The sequence below is a fragment of the Gymnoscopelus braueri genome, assembly GCF_963280865.1.
Source record: "Gymnoscopelus braueri genome assembly, chromosome: 7".
In the NCBI taxonomy this organism is placed as follows: Eukaryota; Metazoa; Chordata; class Actinopteri; order Myctophiformes; family Myctophidae; genus Gymnoscopelus; species Gymnoscopelus braueri.
The window spans coordinates 1,557,379-1,576,754 of record NC_137608.1 but is presented as its reverse complement, the minus strand read 5'-3'; the positions used below and the strand labels follow the sequence as shown (position 1 = coordinate 1,576,754).

General features: G+C 39.0%; 1 protein-coding gene across 2 annotated transcripts in view; it reads left to right on the top strand.

The window, feature by feature from the left end:
• The first annotated feature begins 3,635 nt into the window (after positions 1 to 3,635).
• parp8 (poly (ADP-ribose) polymerase family, member 8) overlaps positions 3,636 to 19,376 on the top strand; it is a 107,523-nt gene continuing 91,782 nt past the window's right edge. For both annotated transcript variants that reach the window (XR_013933367.1, XM_080432068.1), the window contains exons 1-2: positions 3,636 to 4,171; positions 7,793 to 7,847. Coding sequence is in view for 1 of the 2 variants with exons in the window: in XM_080432068.1 (XP_080288194.1) it covers positions 4,078 to 4,171; positions 7,793 to 7,847 (149 nt within the window). In the remaining variant the exon portion in view is untranslated. The remainder of the gene's footprint in view (positions 4,172 to 7,792; positions 7,848 to 19,376) is intronic.

The following is a 19,376-nucleotide window of genomic DNA, read 5'->3' as shown; positions in this document are numbered from 1 at the left end:
TCTACAAGCTCATAGCGCGGCACTCGGTGCTGCGCTATGAGCTTGTATATCTGCTATTTTTGAATAGCCCAAACAAATCTAAAACGACACAGATGCATTCCCAGTCTTAATGGGTTAATGTGCAACATTGTTTTCTCACTCAACAGTAAACAGACCAACATACAGTATAATTGTATACAGGGTATATCAGCACATTTCTAAAGTGCATTTAAGGATTTAAGGATTTAAGTCCACAAACAACACTATAAAAATGGTCAAACATTGGCCAAATTCTTAAATATGACCTAAAATAGAGCCGTTTTGAGCTTGTAGATCAGCAATTTGCACAATTGGTCTCTGTGGAACTGAGTCAAACGAAATGTAACGCCTCAACTCCTACAATTTCAAGTGCTTGTCAGGGTGGGGGGGGGGCGGGTCCCCTGTTCACATGTGATTACTTTGGGGGGGTCGCGGCCTGAACAGGTTGAGAACCACCGCTCTACACCACGTCTTGAAGGCCAAAGGACGGTCCCAGACTCCAACCTGCTGACCTCAACTGCCTTGTGTGTTTTGTTATAAAAAATAGCAGATCTACAAGCTCATGGCGCCATGAGCTTGTAGATCTGCTAGTTTCCCCCCAAAAATCGTGAAAATGTGTGCACATATTTGAATACATTTTTAACTCAAATCTTTGCTTCTGGGGGTCCCTGGAACAAAATACTTTCCGATGGGGGTCCGCGGCCAAATGCATACCATTTTGGGAGGTCCTTGACATGAAAAAGTTTAAGAACCACTGATATATAGCAACATAAAAAAATAAATACAAAACATCTGTTAGGATTTAGAAGACATTTGTAAAACCTCCAGAAGCAATAAGATTCGAGTTACAAATGTTCGCTTTAAAAAAATATATATATTGAAAGATTTTCACGATTAAAAAAAAATAGCAGATAGCTATGAGCTTGTAGATCTTCTATTTTTGAGCAGCCAAAGTAATCTAAATATTGGTGAGATATCTTCAATTGATGATCCAAAATAGTCTCCTCATTGCACAGTGAAACAGCTCTCAAAGTCACTCTTTTAGCACAGACATGAATACAAAAATCTAATCACATAGCTAATCACAAAAAAACCTGATACGGCATTTTTTCATTCTTTTTATGTTTTGGTATTTGTATTAGGAAGAAGAACCGGACTGGATCTGCAGGTCTGGATCTTAAAATGGTCAAATCAACAGGAAGTTGAAGTGGGGAAAAAATAAAGAAAGCTGCACTGGGTTTTGTGATCTGCTTTAGTTTGTTTATGTGCTAAAAGAATGCCTTGGAAGCTGTTTCACTGTGCAATGCAAGTCAATGAGTAGACTATGTTTTGATTTCTAATCAACTTGTTGAAAATATCTCACTAATATTTGGAGTTACATCATGCCAAGGTAACTAAACCATTGGTTCTCAAAGTGGGGTCCTGACAAGTCTGCGATCAATGAAATCTATGAAAAGGTTTAATCTGCAACTCTATTCGCTACATGCTGTTTGTGGATCTGTTATTTTTGGCAAGCGGCTGTACTAAGGAGTGTAAATGAAGCTCGTTTAACCCTTTAAGACCGGGAGTCATTTTTAGGGTTTAGGATTCCTTTGGCTATTCAAAAATAGCAGATATACAAGCTCATAGCGCGGCACCGAGTGCCGCACTATGAGCTTGTAGATCTGCTATTTTTGAAAAATCGTGAAAATGTGTGCAAATCTTTGAATATATATATTTTTAAGCGAACATTTGTAACTCAAATCTTTGCTTTTGGGGGGATCCCTGGAACAGCATATTTTAAAAAAAAAAACTGTTTAAAAGTCATTTGTAGAATCCCCTGGAAGCAAAGATTTGAGTTACAAGATCTTCAAAGATTTTCAAAGTTTTTCACAATTTTGCAGATCTACAAGCTCATAATGAGCCGTGCATAGACCCTATTGATCTGAACTTCCCCACGGGCATTGACCAATTTGCATAGAAGACAGTGTTGAAGCCACATTTAAGCTGTTTATTAGCAGTTTTTTTGGTGTGTGAACAGTCCTCACCGGCTATGGGATCTGTAGTCGTGGTTGCAGTCCCGGAAGGACGGCAGGTGGAAATGGCGGGTATGGACTAGTGATTTATATTCAGTGAGTGTTGGTGCTTTATCAGACCACAAGTATTAAAAATAAAAATACAGTAGGTTCTTCTAATGGGTTATTGTTAACTTAATCAAATGGTTGTTGATGTTGGTCTGAGGTATGTTACACATGTAAATGATGCTCATTAAAGGAGCACTTCACTCATTTTCAACCTATCTTCATATAATTGGTCCTCACTAATGCTTGTTATAATATATGGTAACATTACCAGTGACACCATCTGGGCAGGTTTGGTAATTTCAAACTATATATATATATATTTTTTTTTTTAAATTCTTTTTTCAAAATTCTATTTCAGCATGCTAACTTTCCAAGAAGAGAAAGGCTGCAGTGTCTATGAACTTGTAATCCCCATCAATGATGACATTGTTAGGCAGGTTTCTGAACTGTCCACAGCCCTCTTCTGAGACTGATATGGATAAGGGTGAAAATTAGTGCTCCTTTAATGCTGTGTGAACTGACGTGTAGGCAACCACTCCTTTTTCTATTTTGTAATTACTGTCATTTTTATCACTTTTTATACCGCACAAAGGTATAAAAATAAATAAATAAAAACTGAACATTTTTATTTTATTACGTCTATGTAAAGTTTAAGTGAAAGTATACTTTGTTCCTTTTTTTCTCCACCAGTGAGAGACACACACACACACACACACACACACACACACACACACACACACAGTGGTGGAAAAAGTACTACATTGTTTTACTTAAGTAAAAGTATCAATACTGCAATGTAGAAATACTCTGTTGCAAGTAAAAGTTCGGAATTCAAAATGTACTTGAGTAAAAGTACAAAAGTATTGGTATCAAAATGTAATTAAAGTTCAAAAAGTAGAAAGTACTCATTGTGCAGAATGTCCCATTTCACAAGTTTTCAAATGTATAAAAATCTACAAGCTCACAATGAGTCGCATCGTGTTGCATTGTGAGCTTGTAGATCGGCTATTTTCAAATGGCCGAAATGTATATAGGGCTGAAGTGGGTAAGATATGTTTTGTAATAATAATCAAAATCTACAAAGTAACTAGTAACTAAAGTTTTCAAACAATTGTAATGGAGTAAAAGTACAATATTTGCCTCTGAGATGTAGTGGAGTAGAAGTAAAAGTACTGAAAATTGGAAATACTCCAGTAAAGTAAAAAATACCTCAAAATTGTACTCAAGTACAATACTTAAGTAAATGTACTTAGTTACTTTCCACCACTGCACGCACACACACGTGTGCGCGCACACACACACACACACACACACACACACACACACACACACACACACACACACACACACACACACACACACACACACACACACACACACACACACACACACACACACACACACACACACACACACACACACACACACACACACACACACACACACACAGAGAGAGAGAGAGAGCGAGCTCTCTGGCTTCCTGGTTTCACTTTAAGGCCACAGCAGCCATACAGGACGCGTCTGTCTGTCTGTGTGAGTGTGTGCGTGTGTGTGTGTGTATGTGTGAGCATGAGTATGAGTGTGTGTGTGTGGGGTGTGTGTATCTCCTCATCAGCGCCATTGCTATAGCTGGATTATTATTATGATCTCTCACATGAAGCACACATCGAGGTGATCCTGTCACGATCCATAGGAATTGCGTGACAGTGCCTGACACATGACGACAACGATGATGAAGATGATGATGATGATGATCGCTTCTTGAAAACAGCACCTGAGACAGCGACTTACACACACACACACACACACACACACACACACACACACACCGCAAAATAACACAGAAGCCAGCCACACACACAGATCTCCATTCCAGCTGATCTGATCGCTGTGGACCGTTATTGTGGGAATAAACACTTTGATTCCTCATAATTCTACATGGTTTTCTGTAAGGATCGCACCGACATAGACAGAATATTATCATCATATCACATTGATGGGGATGTGTTCTCGACAAGAGAGGATACAGACAGACGTGGACACCGTGGTTCAGAGGTGCAAGGCAGAGAAGGACTACTGCCTTTTCTCCGGTGAGGTGGTTGGGTTTACTACAATGCACGTTATATGTAATATTATGAATATACTGTTAGCCTCGGATCAAAGACTACCATAGATGTATTCGATCGAGTCTGACTCGATCGAATACTTCTATGGTAGTCTTTGATCCGAGGCTATATAGTATGCCGTTTGGTTCTTTTTCATGTCAAAGGACCCCCAGCATTTCATTTTTAATTAATATTTTTTTAATGCATTTTTCCCCCCATTTATTTTTCATTTTTATTGACAACATATCAACATTACAATTACAAACAACAGGACAAAATGCAGTTACAATACTTAGAAAACCTTAAAACGTTGGACCCACAGTAATAGACTAGTATGTATTTGGCCAAGATGACACCCATCTGGAAAATATGTAGTGCCAGCTGGAGGCCCCCCCCCTCGCCCCCCCCCCCCATACAAGCTTCTGTGTTGTTAAAATGTTGTTCAAAAAAACATTCCACATTTATTTTTTTTCTCCCCTTTTTTTCCCAAACACCTCGATCTAGGGTTAAAGTGTGTATTACTGCATTTTGATGCTATATTATTATTATTATTCACATATTTTGCTGGGGACCTCGTTGCAACAGCCTCAAGGACCCCCTGGGGGTCCCCGGACTCTACTTTGAGAGCCACTGATGTATATACATCCATCCATCCTCCCACCCACACACCGCCCTATAACAGCTGGATGGATGTGATGTGCCTATACCTTCAAATAGACATGACATTATGCTGATCATAGACGGTTTGGTGAATATCCTGACAGCCTACATGTTATCACTTATGATAAAGCCCACATTATAAGCTCATGATCACATACACATAGGCTACATCATCATTTTGAGGGTCATGGGGTTCATTGGCTGAGAGAGACATGTTGAATTCTTGTGGTGTGTGTGTGTGTGTGTGTGTGTGTGTGGCTGGCTGAAGGAAAAAAAGAAAAGGGACATACATTGATAATATAGGCCTATATACAGTATGCAGCCGATATCCTCCACATGACCATAACCACTCGCCTGAAAATGACCGATCTACAAGTTGCGATGTGCTGTGAGCTTGTAGATCTGCAGCCAATGCCCCCCTCCCCTCCCCCCCACCCCGCTGGGTTCAAGTGGCTACTGCCCCCCTCAAATAAAGAAAAACATAAGTAAACACATGAATAAATTAATACTAACAATAATCATAACAATAATACATGCTAGCCTACGTCAGTGGTTCGTAAAGTGGGGTCCTTGAGGGGGATCCCCTGCAAAATGAGTTGAACCACTTTCAACCGATACACATCGGCTAAAGCCAACCTTCAAGCTCACAATGCCCCGTGGTGTTGTGAGCTTGTAGATCTGTTTAAAAAAAAACAACAACGTTGAAATACATTGGAAAGATTCCAAATAGTTTAGTCACATTTCAATAACATAAATCTATTATGGGTGGTCCCTGACGCAACATGTTTGCAGATGGGGCAAGGCGAATACATATTCAGTTCATTTGTGGGTCCTTGACATGAGAATGTGTGAGAACCACTTGCCTACATGACATTATTGACATAATGTGTTTAGCACTTTGTCTCCTTTACATAAGCCCTTTTGATGTTGTCATGGAAACTAGACTCGTTGAAGAGACTTCCTGTGTCCCTGGCCCTGTGTGTTGTACCAGATACAAACTTTATTTCACCTCTGCTGCTCTACGATTTACAATCTATATCAACGGCAATATGGGAACCCATTCGGGTTTTTCTCCTTTTTTTGTGTAGAAACAGGAACTTGGTTTGGCTCCTCCCCTTTCTTAGTCCACTTCCTCCTGGGTGTATCTGTGCTTGTTCCTACTAACAACAACACTACATGTTTAAGGCAGTGGTGCTGACAGATTCTAGCAGATTCTTAATGCATTATAATTGCCCTCTATAACTAAAAACACCCGACCTTTAAAAGGATCCCTGGCTAATAAGCCAAATATGCCTTAATACATTATAATTACCCTATATAACAAAAGTTTGAAATGAAAAACACATATTTAATTTATTTTAGCAATAGTTAATCTTTTACTCAATAGGGACAACTTCTGTCGCAAGTTGATGTCATTTGTCCATGTGTGGTCTAGCCCTATGGAATGTATTAATATATTATTAACCTTACACACCTGCTGCTAACATCTCACCAGCCACCCTAAGCCCCCAAGAGACTGTGGGGGCAGTAGCATGCCACTTGGACACAGGCAGGGGTCTGATCAGCCTCGGTAGGGTCGCCTAGAGGAGGGTGTCTGTTGCAAAACCCGAAACACACAAAGACTCCAGGAAACAACACTGATCATGTGTCCAAGTTTGTGCATCAGTAGATGTTTTTGTTAACCGTAGGAAGTATTAAGTTGTTTTTTATTAGCACATGCATTCCATACATTCCATAGGGCTGGACTAGCCTGGTAAAGCCCCTCCCTCCGGAAATCTCATTTCCATTTGATTTCAGGAAGGAGTCTGGCATGAGAACCTGTGTGTGTCTTTGTCTGTGGGCTGGAGTTGGGCGGGAGTAATACCGTTGACTGACAACCCCTTCAGCCAATCAGCAGTTGTTCCCCTTCAGCCAATCAGCACTCCGTTTTTACCACCACCAGACCAATGTGACGAAACACGACTTTTGAAAGGGCCATGCCGAAAATAGGTTGCCTTATTCGGATACATGGGTGTCACTGCCCGCCCCTGCCGGTTCTCTGATTATATATTTTTTAAATAGGCTCTGTCATGATTAATTGATCACATACTGTATATGAAGTTAAACAACTAAATTATATCCGAACGATATCTTAAAAGTAAATTCCAGGCCTCAAAAAGTTAAGTTTGAGAGCGTTTTCAAGTTTTAAAACCGAAACCAAAAACAATGGCTGCCGTTCCATTTTGGTCGGCTGCACTCGGATCCATTCGGGTTCACTCGAACTCGCCACCTGATTGGCCAACTTTCGCTGTCAATCACACTGATGATGAGCGAAGAGGGGCTTTACCAGGCTAAGGACGCTGATAGGCTCGTCCACTTGGTGGACGGCGAAAAAATGCCAAATAAGCCCTCATGCCAGACTCCTTCCTGAAATCAAATGCAAATGAGATTTCCGGAGGGAGGGGCTTTACCAGGCTAGGGCTGAACCACACATGGACAAATGACATCATCAACTTGCGACGGGAGCAGTCCCTATTGAGTGAAAGACAAATTATTTTTAAAAGAAATAAAATATGTCTGGTGTTTTTCATTAAAAAAAATAGTTATATAGGGCAATTATAATGTATTAAGCTATATTTGGCTTATTAGCCAGGGATCCTTTTAAAGGTCGGGTCTATATTGCATCATAATCACATATTAGAATGCATTATAATTTTTAAGTCACATCGCCCAGCCCTAACTGTTCTACTGTTTTATTTTGAAGTCATATGGCCCTGCTCTAACTGTTCTACTCTTTTATTTTGAAATCATATGGCCCTGCTCTAACTGTTCTATTTTGAAGTCATATCACCCAGCCTTAACTGTTCTACTCTTTTATTTTGAAGTGATATTGCCCAGCTCTAACTGTTCTACTCTTATTTTGAAGTGATATCACCCAGCCCTAACTGTTGTACTGTTTTATTCCAGATTTCAGATACGCTGACTCCACCTTCACATTTACATACTGCAAGGGACCCAAAAGGTAAGACATCATTAAGCATCATAAACCTTTATAAAGGTGTTGTAAGTGTTTTTAGGGGATAATGATGATGATGATGATGATGATGATGATGATGATGATGATTATTATTATTAGATTAAAATAAGTTAAATAGCTCTATATTGTGATAGTAATTTAGCAGACGCTCTTAATTCAGAGTGACTTGCAGTAGGCAATGTAAACACATGCATCAAATGCAGAGAAACGTGTAGTTCCTCAGTAAATTAGGATCACAGGTAAACCAAGAACCTAGCATCAGTCTGAACAATATCCTACATATAATTAACCAAACCTCTGTCCGTCAGTCAGTCACTCTTCAGTGGGTTGACCAATTCATCTCAACTTGCACACAAACATTGACCATTAGCATGTGCACAAAATGACGACGCCCGTTTTTCAACTTTCCCAAAATGTAAGCTGTTTATTAGCGCTTTTGTGTCAACACCGGAGATTGCCAGTTCGGCCTATGGGATCTGTTGTCACGCTCACGGTCATGGGCTGTGTTGTTATGTTTACGGTGTGCCCGTAGGCTATGGGATTGGGCTCAGTAGCCGCTGTGACAATGGCAGGCAGACCTGGCTCTAGTGTTGATTTTGAATACAGATTTTGATTCAGTTTTAGTCATAGTCTTTTGAATCAAATTCCATTTAGTTTTAGTCATGTTTTAGTAAAATGAAATATTTTACTGTTAGTCTAGTTTTAGTTGACTAAATATCATAAGATTATAGTCGACTAAATCTACAGTTGATTTAGTCGACTAAAATGTATTTTGGCGGTGCCTTGATGGCGTCCTGATGGCTGATTTTACACTTGGTTGCATGCTGAAAATAGCCGGTCTACAAGCTCACAACGCGTTGCAGCGCGACGCGTTGTGAGCTTGTAGATCTGCTATTTTCAGAGTGCAACACTCGAGAGCAACCACACATAAAAATGACTTGACTATTAGTTCTACTTGATCTCTTCTCCACCAGATCACTCACTAACATTTTAGTCTAGTTTATTTGTTGAAGAAATTATCAATATATTTAGTCATAGTTTTAGTTATCATAAGCTTAGTTTTTATTTAGTTTTTGTGTATTTTTCGTCAGTGAAAAAAGGTAGTCGACAAACATTTTTCGTCATAGTTCTAGTCGACGAAATCAACACTGCCTGGCTCACAGCTACAAAGTTATAAAGGAGTGGAGGACTTTCATTTAGGAGCCGTGTCCACACAGTCACACACAGCCATAGGCGGCGGGTAATGAAGGCTAGGGTAGGCTAAGCCTTCCCAAATGTTATGCTGGGAAATTCTGGGAATTGTGCAAATTATATACTGTATAATATATGTGCGCAGCATTATTTAGTAATTTTTTTGATAATAAATCAGTAAAATCAGGCAAAAATAAGAATTAAATAACCTAACCCTAACCCTAACCCTGTAACCGGAATAAAGTAACCAAAAACCAAAAAGAAACTAACAAAAAAAACTAACACGCTTCGCGAGCGTGCACGGATTTCGGTTAACAAGCTTAACAAGCTTTCGGTTAACAAGCTAATGCAATGAGCTAACCTGGCCTTAAGGTGGACTGACTTAAGGTAGACCAGTAAGGACACCGAAGTCTCAACGAGGTGCAGTCACATTACTCATACCAATATCATTTCAATCAGGAGAGAGAACTCACACAACAGGATAAACAATTGAAATTGGAAGTGATGAAACAAAAAAGGAGTAGACAAAACCGAAACGGGATCACTATAAAACTGAAGCTGATAAATGGGTTCTCTCTTCTGATTGGTGACCCACCTGAAAATGTATTTTCTGTTTACTAAAGAGGTGGAGAGTCAGGGAGAACTTTAACTTTAAAAAAATAATCTTAACCAATCACTTACAGCACCTTAAGTGACACATTTTGCTATGACTTTTTCAATTAGATGATGGAACAGAATCTAAAGTTTATTCAACTGGCATGACATTGTCCTGTATCATCAAAATATGAAAAATATGCACTTCATTATACATTTAGTATGGTGGTCTGTCAATATAGCTTACAGTGATAACTCAAGTTTTACTAATACGCAGTGGTGTAAAGTAACTAAGTACATTTACTCAATTACTGTACAATTAAGTACAATTTTTAGGTATTTTTTACTTTACTGGAGTATTTCCCAATTTTCAATACTTTTACTTCTACTCCACTACATCTCAGAGGCAAATATTGTACTTTTACTCCACTACAATTATTTGGAAACTTTAGTTTCTAGTTACTTTGCAGATATAAATTATTACATTATAAAACATACATCAACCACTTGAACCCTATTTTATACCTAGGCTATTTGAAAATAGCCGATCTACAAGCTCACAACGTGTCGCATCGCGAGTACTTTTACTTTACATTTACATTTACATTTTGATACCAATACTTTTGTACTTTTACTCAAGTAAATTTAGAATTTCCGGATTTTCAGAGTACTTCTACATTGCAATATTGATACTTGTACTTGTTTGATACTTGTTTTATAATATAATAATTTATATCTGCAAAGTAACTAGTAACTAAAGTTTTCAAATAATTGTAGTGGAGTAAAAGTACAATATTTGCCTGAAATGTAGTGGAGTAGAAGTAAAAGTACTGAATATTGGAAATGCTCCAGCAAAGTAAAAACACCTTAAAAGTGTACTTAAGTACAATACTTGAATAAATATACTTAGCTACTTTCCACCACTGCATAGTCATATGACAAATGGCGAAAACAGCCGGTCCACAAGCGCGGACCGACTATTTTCACTATTCTTGACACTTTTTGAACATTTCTTACACGCCCCAAAACGAGGACAGCAGGTGTAGAGTGTATAATATCCATAGTGATGAGAAGAAGCAGCATAAGCTAGCATGTGTAAGTAGAACAAACGGAGCTTCAGCTCCTAGCTTGTCACCAGAACCCTTGAGACGCTGTGTATTAATAGAAGCACAAAAGCACTGTGCGAGAGCCAGGACAGTCTGCCCAAAAACACCTGACATGACTGTGTGTTTAATATATCTTCTAACTTTTGATATTCTGCTTTTTGCTATATACAAATAAAGCTACATAAAGCTACACGATACCCTAATTATTGAAATTGGTTTCCAAGTAAGAACCGAGTCCAAATTGCCCGGTATCAGGTTTTGTTTCGCGCTTTGTACCCCATTTTCTCCCCAATTTAGTTGTTATGCCAGTTGATTCCTCCCCACACACATTTCTGTGTCGTCACCGCTGTCGTATCCTCACCTGTCAGTGAGGAGCCCTCACCGGGAGGACGTAGGGCCTTCGTCCTACTCCTCCCGCCCAACACCTGCAGTGACTTATCAACCTCCCCGCCCGGCTGGCTTCCCTCCCCCGAACACGGGCCAATTGTGTTCGTATAGACGCTCTATACCACTTTTACCACTGCACCACACGAGCAAGGAACCTATAAAATGTTGATAATTCCAGGGTCCACTAGGTTTCCTATGAAGCGTACAACAAGCTTTTACTGTTACTTATTTCCATTGTGTTGACATGGAATCAACATACATGAGAGGTTCCTATTTATTACATTTCATGACATTAAGTATACACACCAGTAGTTTCAGCATTGGCTCTATCTCAGTTACTACTAATATACAGTTTGTACTAGTAATAGTAAATACTATTTAGTTAATTCTTAAAATAATGAAAGTATTTTTGTTATCTAAACATTTGACCCGTTTTATGGAACCGAAACATGTTTCTAATCTAATGCTAAGGGGTTACCCATCAGATTCTGTGACCTACCATCACTGCAGTATGTAGTAATAATAATACATTTTATTTATAACGCACTTTACATTCTTACGAATCTCAGAGTGCTACAATTAAAAGCAAGGTATAAAAACAGCATAGGCAACAAAACAATTAATAGACCCAACTAGGCTAAACTAAGAGCCAAAATTTAGAAATTAAAACTTAATACGAAAAACATACAAAGTGCAGTGATGGTAGGTCACGTAATCTTATGGGTAAAAACATGTGGTGTAACACGGTGAGAGGCACAACGCTTGTTTTGATAAATGACTCATACCGTTTTCATTATGAAACATTTTCTCACATGTGATATCATCAGTATTTTTGTTGTGAGGTCAACCTACAGTATGAAGATAGACAAGACAATCATTTCTTTACAAATGGTCTGGAAAAATGAGTCATTATGATTTTGTGCAACATGCTTTAATCATTGCCCTTAAATCCTGTCATCTCAAACATTAAATAATTATATTTGTTTTTTCTCCCAAAATGATCAAAATCATCTTTTAGGAAGAGGTTAGGAATCACTAGAGTAGAGGTTTAACATGAAATGTTACCTCGTAACTCCATATTTCAACTTTTTATGTTTTTTTTGTAAATTAATTTCCTACTTCATCAAACAAGAGTGTCGCACGAAGGTAGTGAAAATAGCTGATCTACAAGCTCACAATGTGTCACATGCTTGTAGATTGTTTTTTATTTTATAATATTCATACAAAAATAACGGTTTTGGTTTTCACCCGACAGCAACGATGTATAATGTTTTACCTGGAGTCAATAGGCCAGAATAAAGTTCTCTAGCTCAGTCTTGTGCAACCTACCGGTGCACTAGGCCAAGGGTTCCCAAACTTTTCAGGCCGCGAACCCCCAAAATAATCATATTTGAACTGGGGACCCCACACCCTGACAAGCAACATGGAATTGTAGGCATTACATTTAGTTTGACTCGGTTCCACAGATAAACATTGTGAAAATAGCCGATCTACAAGCTCACAACACCTCGCTAATCTTCTGGGGACCCCCCAAAATAATTTGGGGACCCCCCTGGGGGTCCCGACCCCAACTTTGGGAACCACTGCACTAGGTCTTTCAACCACTTTCAACCTGGTCCTTATAACCCCATGTCATTATAGGCCAACACTTTCAAAGATTCTCCCAAACATTTTGAAATTTTCAAAAATAGCAAAGAACTGTAACACTTTACTTAAAGGTCGGGTCTATAATGCATTATAATTGCATTTTTAATGCATTATAATGTGCTTATAAGGCATTGTAACACTCATTATAAATGCTTATTAACATATGACAACTTATATCAAGGTTTATAACGTATTATAAGTGCTGGTCATAATGCATTATAAGCTCAGTGGAACAGCACATTATAACTACCTTAACTTAGTTAAAGGGGTAGTTCACCCCCAAAATAACTTTTTTTCTATTGATTACTGACCATCTGGAGCCTTGAATTCATAGATATTTTTTTGTTTTTGTCACATTCCTAAGCCAATAATTTGATTATAATAAATGTGTCCCCATTGATTCCGGTAGGAGACACAAATGCATTTGTGTCTCCTACCGGAATCAATGGGGCTAAATTTATTATAATCAAATAATAAAGGAAGGAATGCGACAAAAACAAAAAAATATCCATGAATTCAAGGCTCCATGGGGTGAGTAATCAATAGAAAAAAAGTTATTTGGGGGGTGAACTACCCCTTTAAGTTATGAAGTGTATTTGTTGTAAGTTGTTATGCATAATTAGAAACAGTTAACAAGTGTTATAATGCCTTGCAAGTTCATTATAATGCATGATAAATGTGGTTATTATGCATTATAGACCCAACCTTGATATAAAGTCTTACCAAAAAAAAAACTACACAACTGTGGATAGGGTTGTCTTTGTGAAGTAACACACACACACACACATATGACTGTGTGTGTTTTCAGTTGAACAGGGAAGTTGCACATTTCCTGAATAGCTGTGAGGTTGACACATTCAGCCTGTGGTAACTGAACGGCTACGTAAATAAAAAGCCGCATTCAAGTTTGACTTCACCAGTACTGACTGTCTGTCTGTCTGTCTGTCTGTCTGTCTGTCTGTCTGTCTGTCTGTCTGTCTGTCTGTCTGTCTGTCTGTCTGTCTGTCTGTCTGTCTGTTGTGACAGGAATATTACCAAGTAGTCTGCATCACATGTACAATGATCTCTAATAAGCAGAGGTGGAAAATGACTCAGACATAACCATGCCCATATATTGGTATGCACTGATGACATCAGAGATCACCATATATGGACATATTGGTTGGATTGCCGGTGACAATTATCACCCTCCCCGCCCAGGCTTCCCTTCCCAGAACATGAGCCAAATTGCAGTGGTGTGAAGTAACTAAGTACATTCACTCAAGTACTGTAATAAAGTACAACTTTGAGGTACTTTTACTTTACTGGAGTATTTCCAATTTTCAGTACTTTTACTTCTCAGAGGCAAATATTGTACTTTTACTCCACTACAATTATTTGAAAACTTTAGTTAGTTACTTTGCAGATATAAATTATTACATTATAAAACATTCATTACCATTTTAGCCCTATTTTATACCTATAAGCTATTTGAAAATAGCCCATCTACAAGCTCACAACGTGTCGCATCGCGACGCGTTGTGAGCTTGTGCGACGCGTTGTGAGCTTGTAGATCTGCTATTTTCAAACATTTTATTACTTTTACTTTTGGTACTTTAAGTACATTTTGATACCAATACTTTTGTACTTTTACTCAAGTACATTTTGAATTCCGGACTTTTACTTGTAACAGAGTACGTCTACATTGCATTATTGATACTTTTACTTAAGTAAAACATTTCAGTACTTTTTACACCACTGCCAAATTGTATTCGTATATAGACGCTCGACAATGCACGACTGTGGATTCGAACCCACAACCTCCGTGGCGGTGGGCAGGGCACGTTACCACTGCGCCACCCGAGTGCCTAGATATGTTCCAAATTATGTTCAATGCCAAAAACACAGTTTAATCATTTATAGCAATTATTTGCGTGACAATTAATCATGAACTAAAATGTCACGATGGTGTCTGGACTATCACGCACTGTGTGCTTCCATTCTGCTTGACATTTACAACCATTTGGCCGTGTATTGTGCCGATCCATTAGCAGCCTTGTCCAGATAAAAGGCCACTATTAACCCATTAAGACCGGGGACGCATCTGTGTCATTTTAAGATTTCTTTGGCTATTCAAAAATAGCAGATCTACAAGCTCGTAGCGCGGCTACGAGCTTGTAGATCTGCTATTTTTGTAAAATCGTGAAAATGTGTGCAAATCTTTGAATATATACATATTTTTTAAAGCGTTAGGATTTAGAATTTTTTTTAAAAATCTGCCTCAGGTCTTAAAGGGTTAATTTAGATAGGCCTCCTAGGGCATAGGGTTCCCAATCTTTCACTACATCATAGCCTGATTACCAGAGGAGTGGGCGGGGTCTATGGTCTGGAGTGGATCATAAACCTTTTCATGCCAAAGACCCTCAAAATGATTATGTATTTGGCTGCGGACCCCCCCCCCCATCTCAAAAATATGTTTGCCAGGGACCTCCAGAAGCGAAGATTTGAGTAAAAATCGTTTGCTTTAAAAATTCAAAAATTTAAATTTTCACGATTAAAACAAAATTGCAGATCAAAACTCATAGCACGGCACAAAAAGACGCGCTTTGAGCTTGTACGTCTGCTATTTTTTAGAAGTATAAAATGTGGTTAAAGTGGTTAAAATTATTGTGAGAATTTGTGACGCTATATTAAAAACATTTGGAATGAGTTAAAAACATTTGCTGGGGACCCCCCTGGTATACCAAGGATTGGTCAGTGATATCACTGTCATGGCTCATGAGCGATAGAATTTTTCGTGCTCAACTTTTCTCCGCTGTGTCCCGGAGACAAAACAGCAGTAGCACCTCCTTTCAAAGGGATATAAAACTAGCTCTGCTTGTGACCTTCTGATAGAGGTTTTTTTTTCAGGCCAATTTGTAAATAAACCAGTGATACACATCCTTTAGTAGATGCATGGGTTAAAGTTCTCAGTCACCACTACTGATTTCAGTCATTTGGATTCCGGTCTCGGATATTTCATAAAAGCAAAGGTTAAACTGAGTCTGTGATTTCTTCACTATAGTAACAGCAGGAACAATATCACTAAAACATCATCATTTGACATTTTGTGTTAATTGTTGAGGGGGGGGGGGCTCCTTTCACACTGTTTCACAAATTGCATAATAGGAATTGGCCATACCCAATTTGTCAGTCGTGATATCTCATTTTGCTCAACTCATTAAGTCCGGGAACGCACCTGTGTCACTTTAGATTTCTTTGGCTATTCAAAAATAGCAGATCCACAAGCTAAAAAATAAATCATGAAAATGTTTGTTAATCTTAAAAAAATCATAACTCATATCTTTGCTTCTGGGGGTCCCTGGAACTAAATATTTTGAGATGGGGGCCCATGGACTAATACATATAATTTTGGAGCACTTTTTAATACTTTCCATTGGTTCAATAATGTTTTAACCAACACACAGACGTAAAGGGTGTAAAATTGAGTTAGCTGGTTTCTGCCGGACAGCAACAAATCCTTCTTTTAAGCCCAAATTGCTTCAACAACTGTTTTAAATGTTTGAATCAATCATTTAACATCCAGGAGACATACGCCTGATTAATGATGAGGATGCATGGTGAGGGATACTTGAGCTTTATTAAACACAATTTAATCAGAAGTATTTTCCATCATTTTGTGTAACCTGGCCAACGGTTTCCCCTCTTAATCAACATCACTTATCGGTACCGGCCTATAAGAGGCCATCAGATTAGAGGTCAACAGCTCCATTCCACTCACAGCACCCTGTCTTATATAATATATCTTCATTCTTTAAGACCTTTATAATTCACACATATCTATCTATCTGTCCGTCCGTCCGTCCGTCCGTCCTTCCGTCCGTCCGTCCGTCCGTCCGCCTGCCAGTGTCAGCTACATTTTAGCAGTCAAAGTACATTTTTAGGTACTCTTACTTTACTGGAGTATTTCCAATTTTATATACTTTTACTTCTACTCCACTACATCTCAGAGGCAAATATTGTACTTTTATTCCACTACAGTTATTTGAAAACATCAGTTACTAGTTACTTTATTATTACATTATAAAACATATATTAATCACTTTAGCCCTATTTGAAAATAGCCGATCTACAAGCTCACACGCGTCGCATTGTTGTACTTTAACTTTTGGTACTTTAAGTACATTTTGATATGAATGCTTTCAAGCAATTTTTTTATTCCAGACTTTTACTTGTAACAGAGTACTTCTACATTGCAGTATAGATACTTTTACTTAAGTAAAACATTTGAGTACTTTTTTAATTTCTTCACTTTTTTATCACTCATTGTGTGATAGGGACTTTATTTTGTTATTTTTACATTAACCACTTGAACCCTCACATCAATCAATCTTTATTTCAGACTCAAGGTCCATATCATCAAGGACAAAATACACAACGATAAATAAGCTAAACAAAAACAAATGAAAAACATAAAATCAGTCCAACTACAGCTAGCCACACATATGCTCACAGTCTGTAGAGGCTGTTGCGCCAATGTCTCCTAATCATGGAAGAGAACCGAGTGGAACTCTTCACAGGGTTAATTAAAATTGTAATAACATGATTGGGCCAGTGGCTCAGGGGTAGACTGGCCGGTAGAGTGGCCGGATGGTAACCGTGAGGTTTCCAGTTCGATCCCGGGCTCCCCCAGAGGAGTTACTGTCGTGTCGAAGTGTCCTTGGGCAAGACGCTCAACCCCAAATTGCTCCCGATGAGCAGGTTGGTGCCTTGCCTGGTTTCCTCCACCATCGGTGTGTGAATGTAATGCACAATCTATCCCAGCAAGCACAGTCAGGACCCGGACCAATCAGTGACGTCTCGATTGGGGCTAGATCAAGTCAAACCAAGACAAGTCAGATCTGGCCCAGAATATCACCTGATTTCAACCAAAATTAATCCTGACCACAAAAACGTCACTTCCAGGACGTCATCTAAACACATTTCTCATCACCCAAAATTGCTGTCCAAATGTCCATATGATGTCCCGGTGATGACGTCCTGTAAATGACGTAAAGATCATCCCCATATGGGCTGTGATCTGGCCTAGTCCTGAACGTCACCGGGGTGATGACCGGGCGTCATCATAACGTCATCATGACGTCATTGTGCTTGCTGGGATGTAAAGCGCTTTGGATAAAAGCACTATATAAATGCACCTTTTATGATTGTCAGACTTTTCTAGCCGACAAATTAATTTGTACATTACATTTCTTTAAAAGGGCTTGACAGGTAGCTTGTAGGTACCCCCAAGTTAACAAACAGCTGGCTGGCGCTGTTCCATCTTGGTACCCTCACAAGCAACCATAAGTACTTTAAAGTGCTACCTGTCCTTGATGACTGGCACAAGTAGCACAGATAACATGGAAACTGGTACTGTAAGTCACCATGATTAAGGAAACCAGTATTAGACATTAGACAATTAGGCAAGAAGAGGAGCAAAGCTTAAGACTGGCATATTTTAAGTGTTCAGCTGAGATGTGATCCGGGCCACAAGCTTTGTTATTTTCTCTAGTCATTATAGTGTTGTAGACTTCCTCTGATCTAACTGTCACGTTATCAGTGGAGTCAACCTTTTCAACCACAAATGCATCACTTTTGACACAGTTGAACAACTCATGATAGTGTTGTTGCCACAGTTCTGCAATGTTGCCTGACCCACACACTCCTTCAATGGAAGACGGTAAGGGGGTTTTACAGCTGTTTATGACTTTGACCTCTTGCCAGAAATCATAACAACTGTTGTTGCGCAGCTTTCTGGCAAGTGAGTCAGCCCTCATTGTGTCCTCATTTTTTTTATAGCAGCGGACAGCATACGGACAGCAAGCGGACAACATATTTATATTTGACATTAGTCCTATTCTGGGGGGAACATTAGCCGAAAATAGCAGATCGGCTATTGTCGGTGAAGAGGTTTGGTCAAACTTTGGTGTACAGGGAAAAAGAGCAGACCAAGTAACGAGCTAAAGGTGAAGTTTACAAAGTATTGAGGGTTTAAGTCGATAAATATCTGGAAACACATTTAACGTATGTAGGGTCCCTGCTTCTCAGCTAAGGGGTCTTTGGGCTGAAAAACGTTGAAGACCCCTGCCCTAAAGCAGTGGTGTAAAGTAACTAGGTACATTTACTCAGGTACTTTTACTTCACTGGAGTTTAAAAAAAAATCAGTACTTTTACTTCTACTCCACTACATCTCAGAGACAAATATTGTACTTTTACTCCACCACAATTATTAGACAACTTTAGTTACTAGTTACTTTGTAGATTTGGATTATTATTACAAAACATACATTACCCACTTCAGCCCTATATACATTTCGGCCATTTGAAAATAGCCGATCTACAAGCTCACAAAACGGAGTAGCTTGCAGAGCATTCTGTACCAATAACCAGTGACGCACCTGTCACTCACTTTCAGGACCCTCCCATGCAACAGCTACAACCAGTTGCTCTATCGCAAGCACCATGTCGCTTCCTGAGTCTTGGGACGGTCCGCCTTCCACTCACCCGATTGGACAGAGGAGGAAAATCAGCATAGAGCGCATAAACGCAAGGTGTGCGCGACACGCGG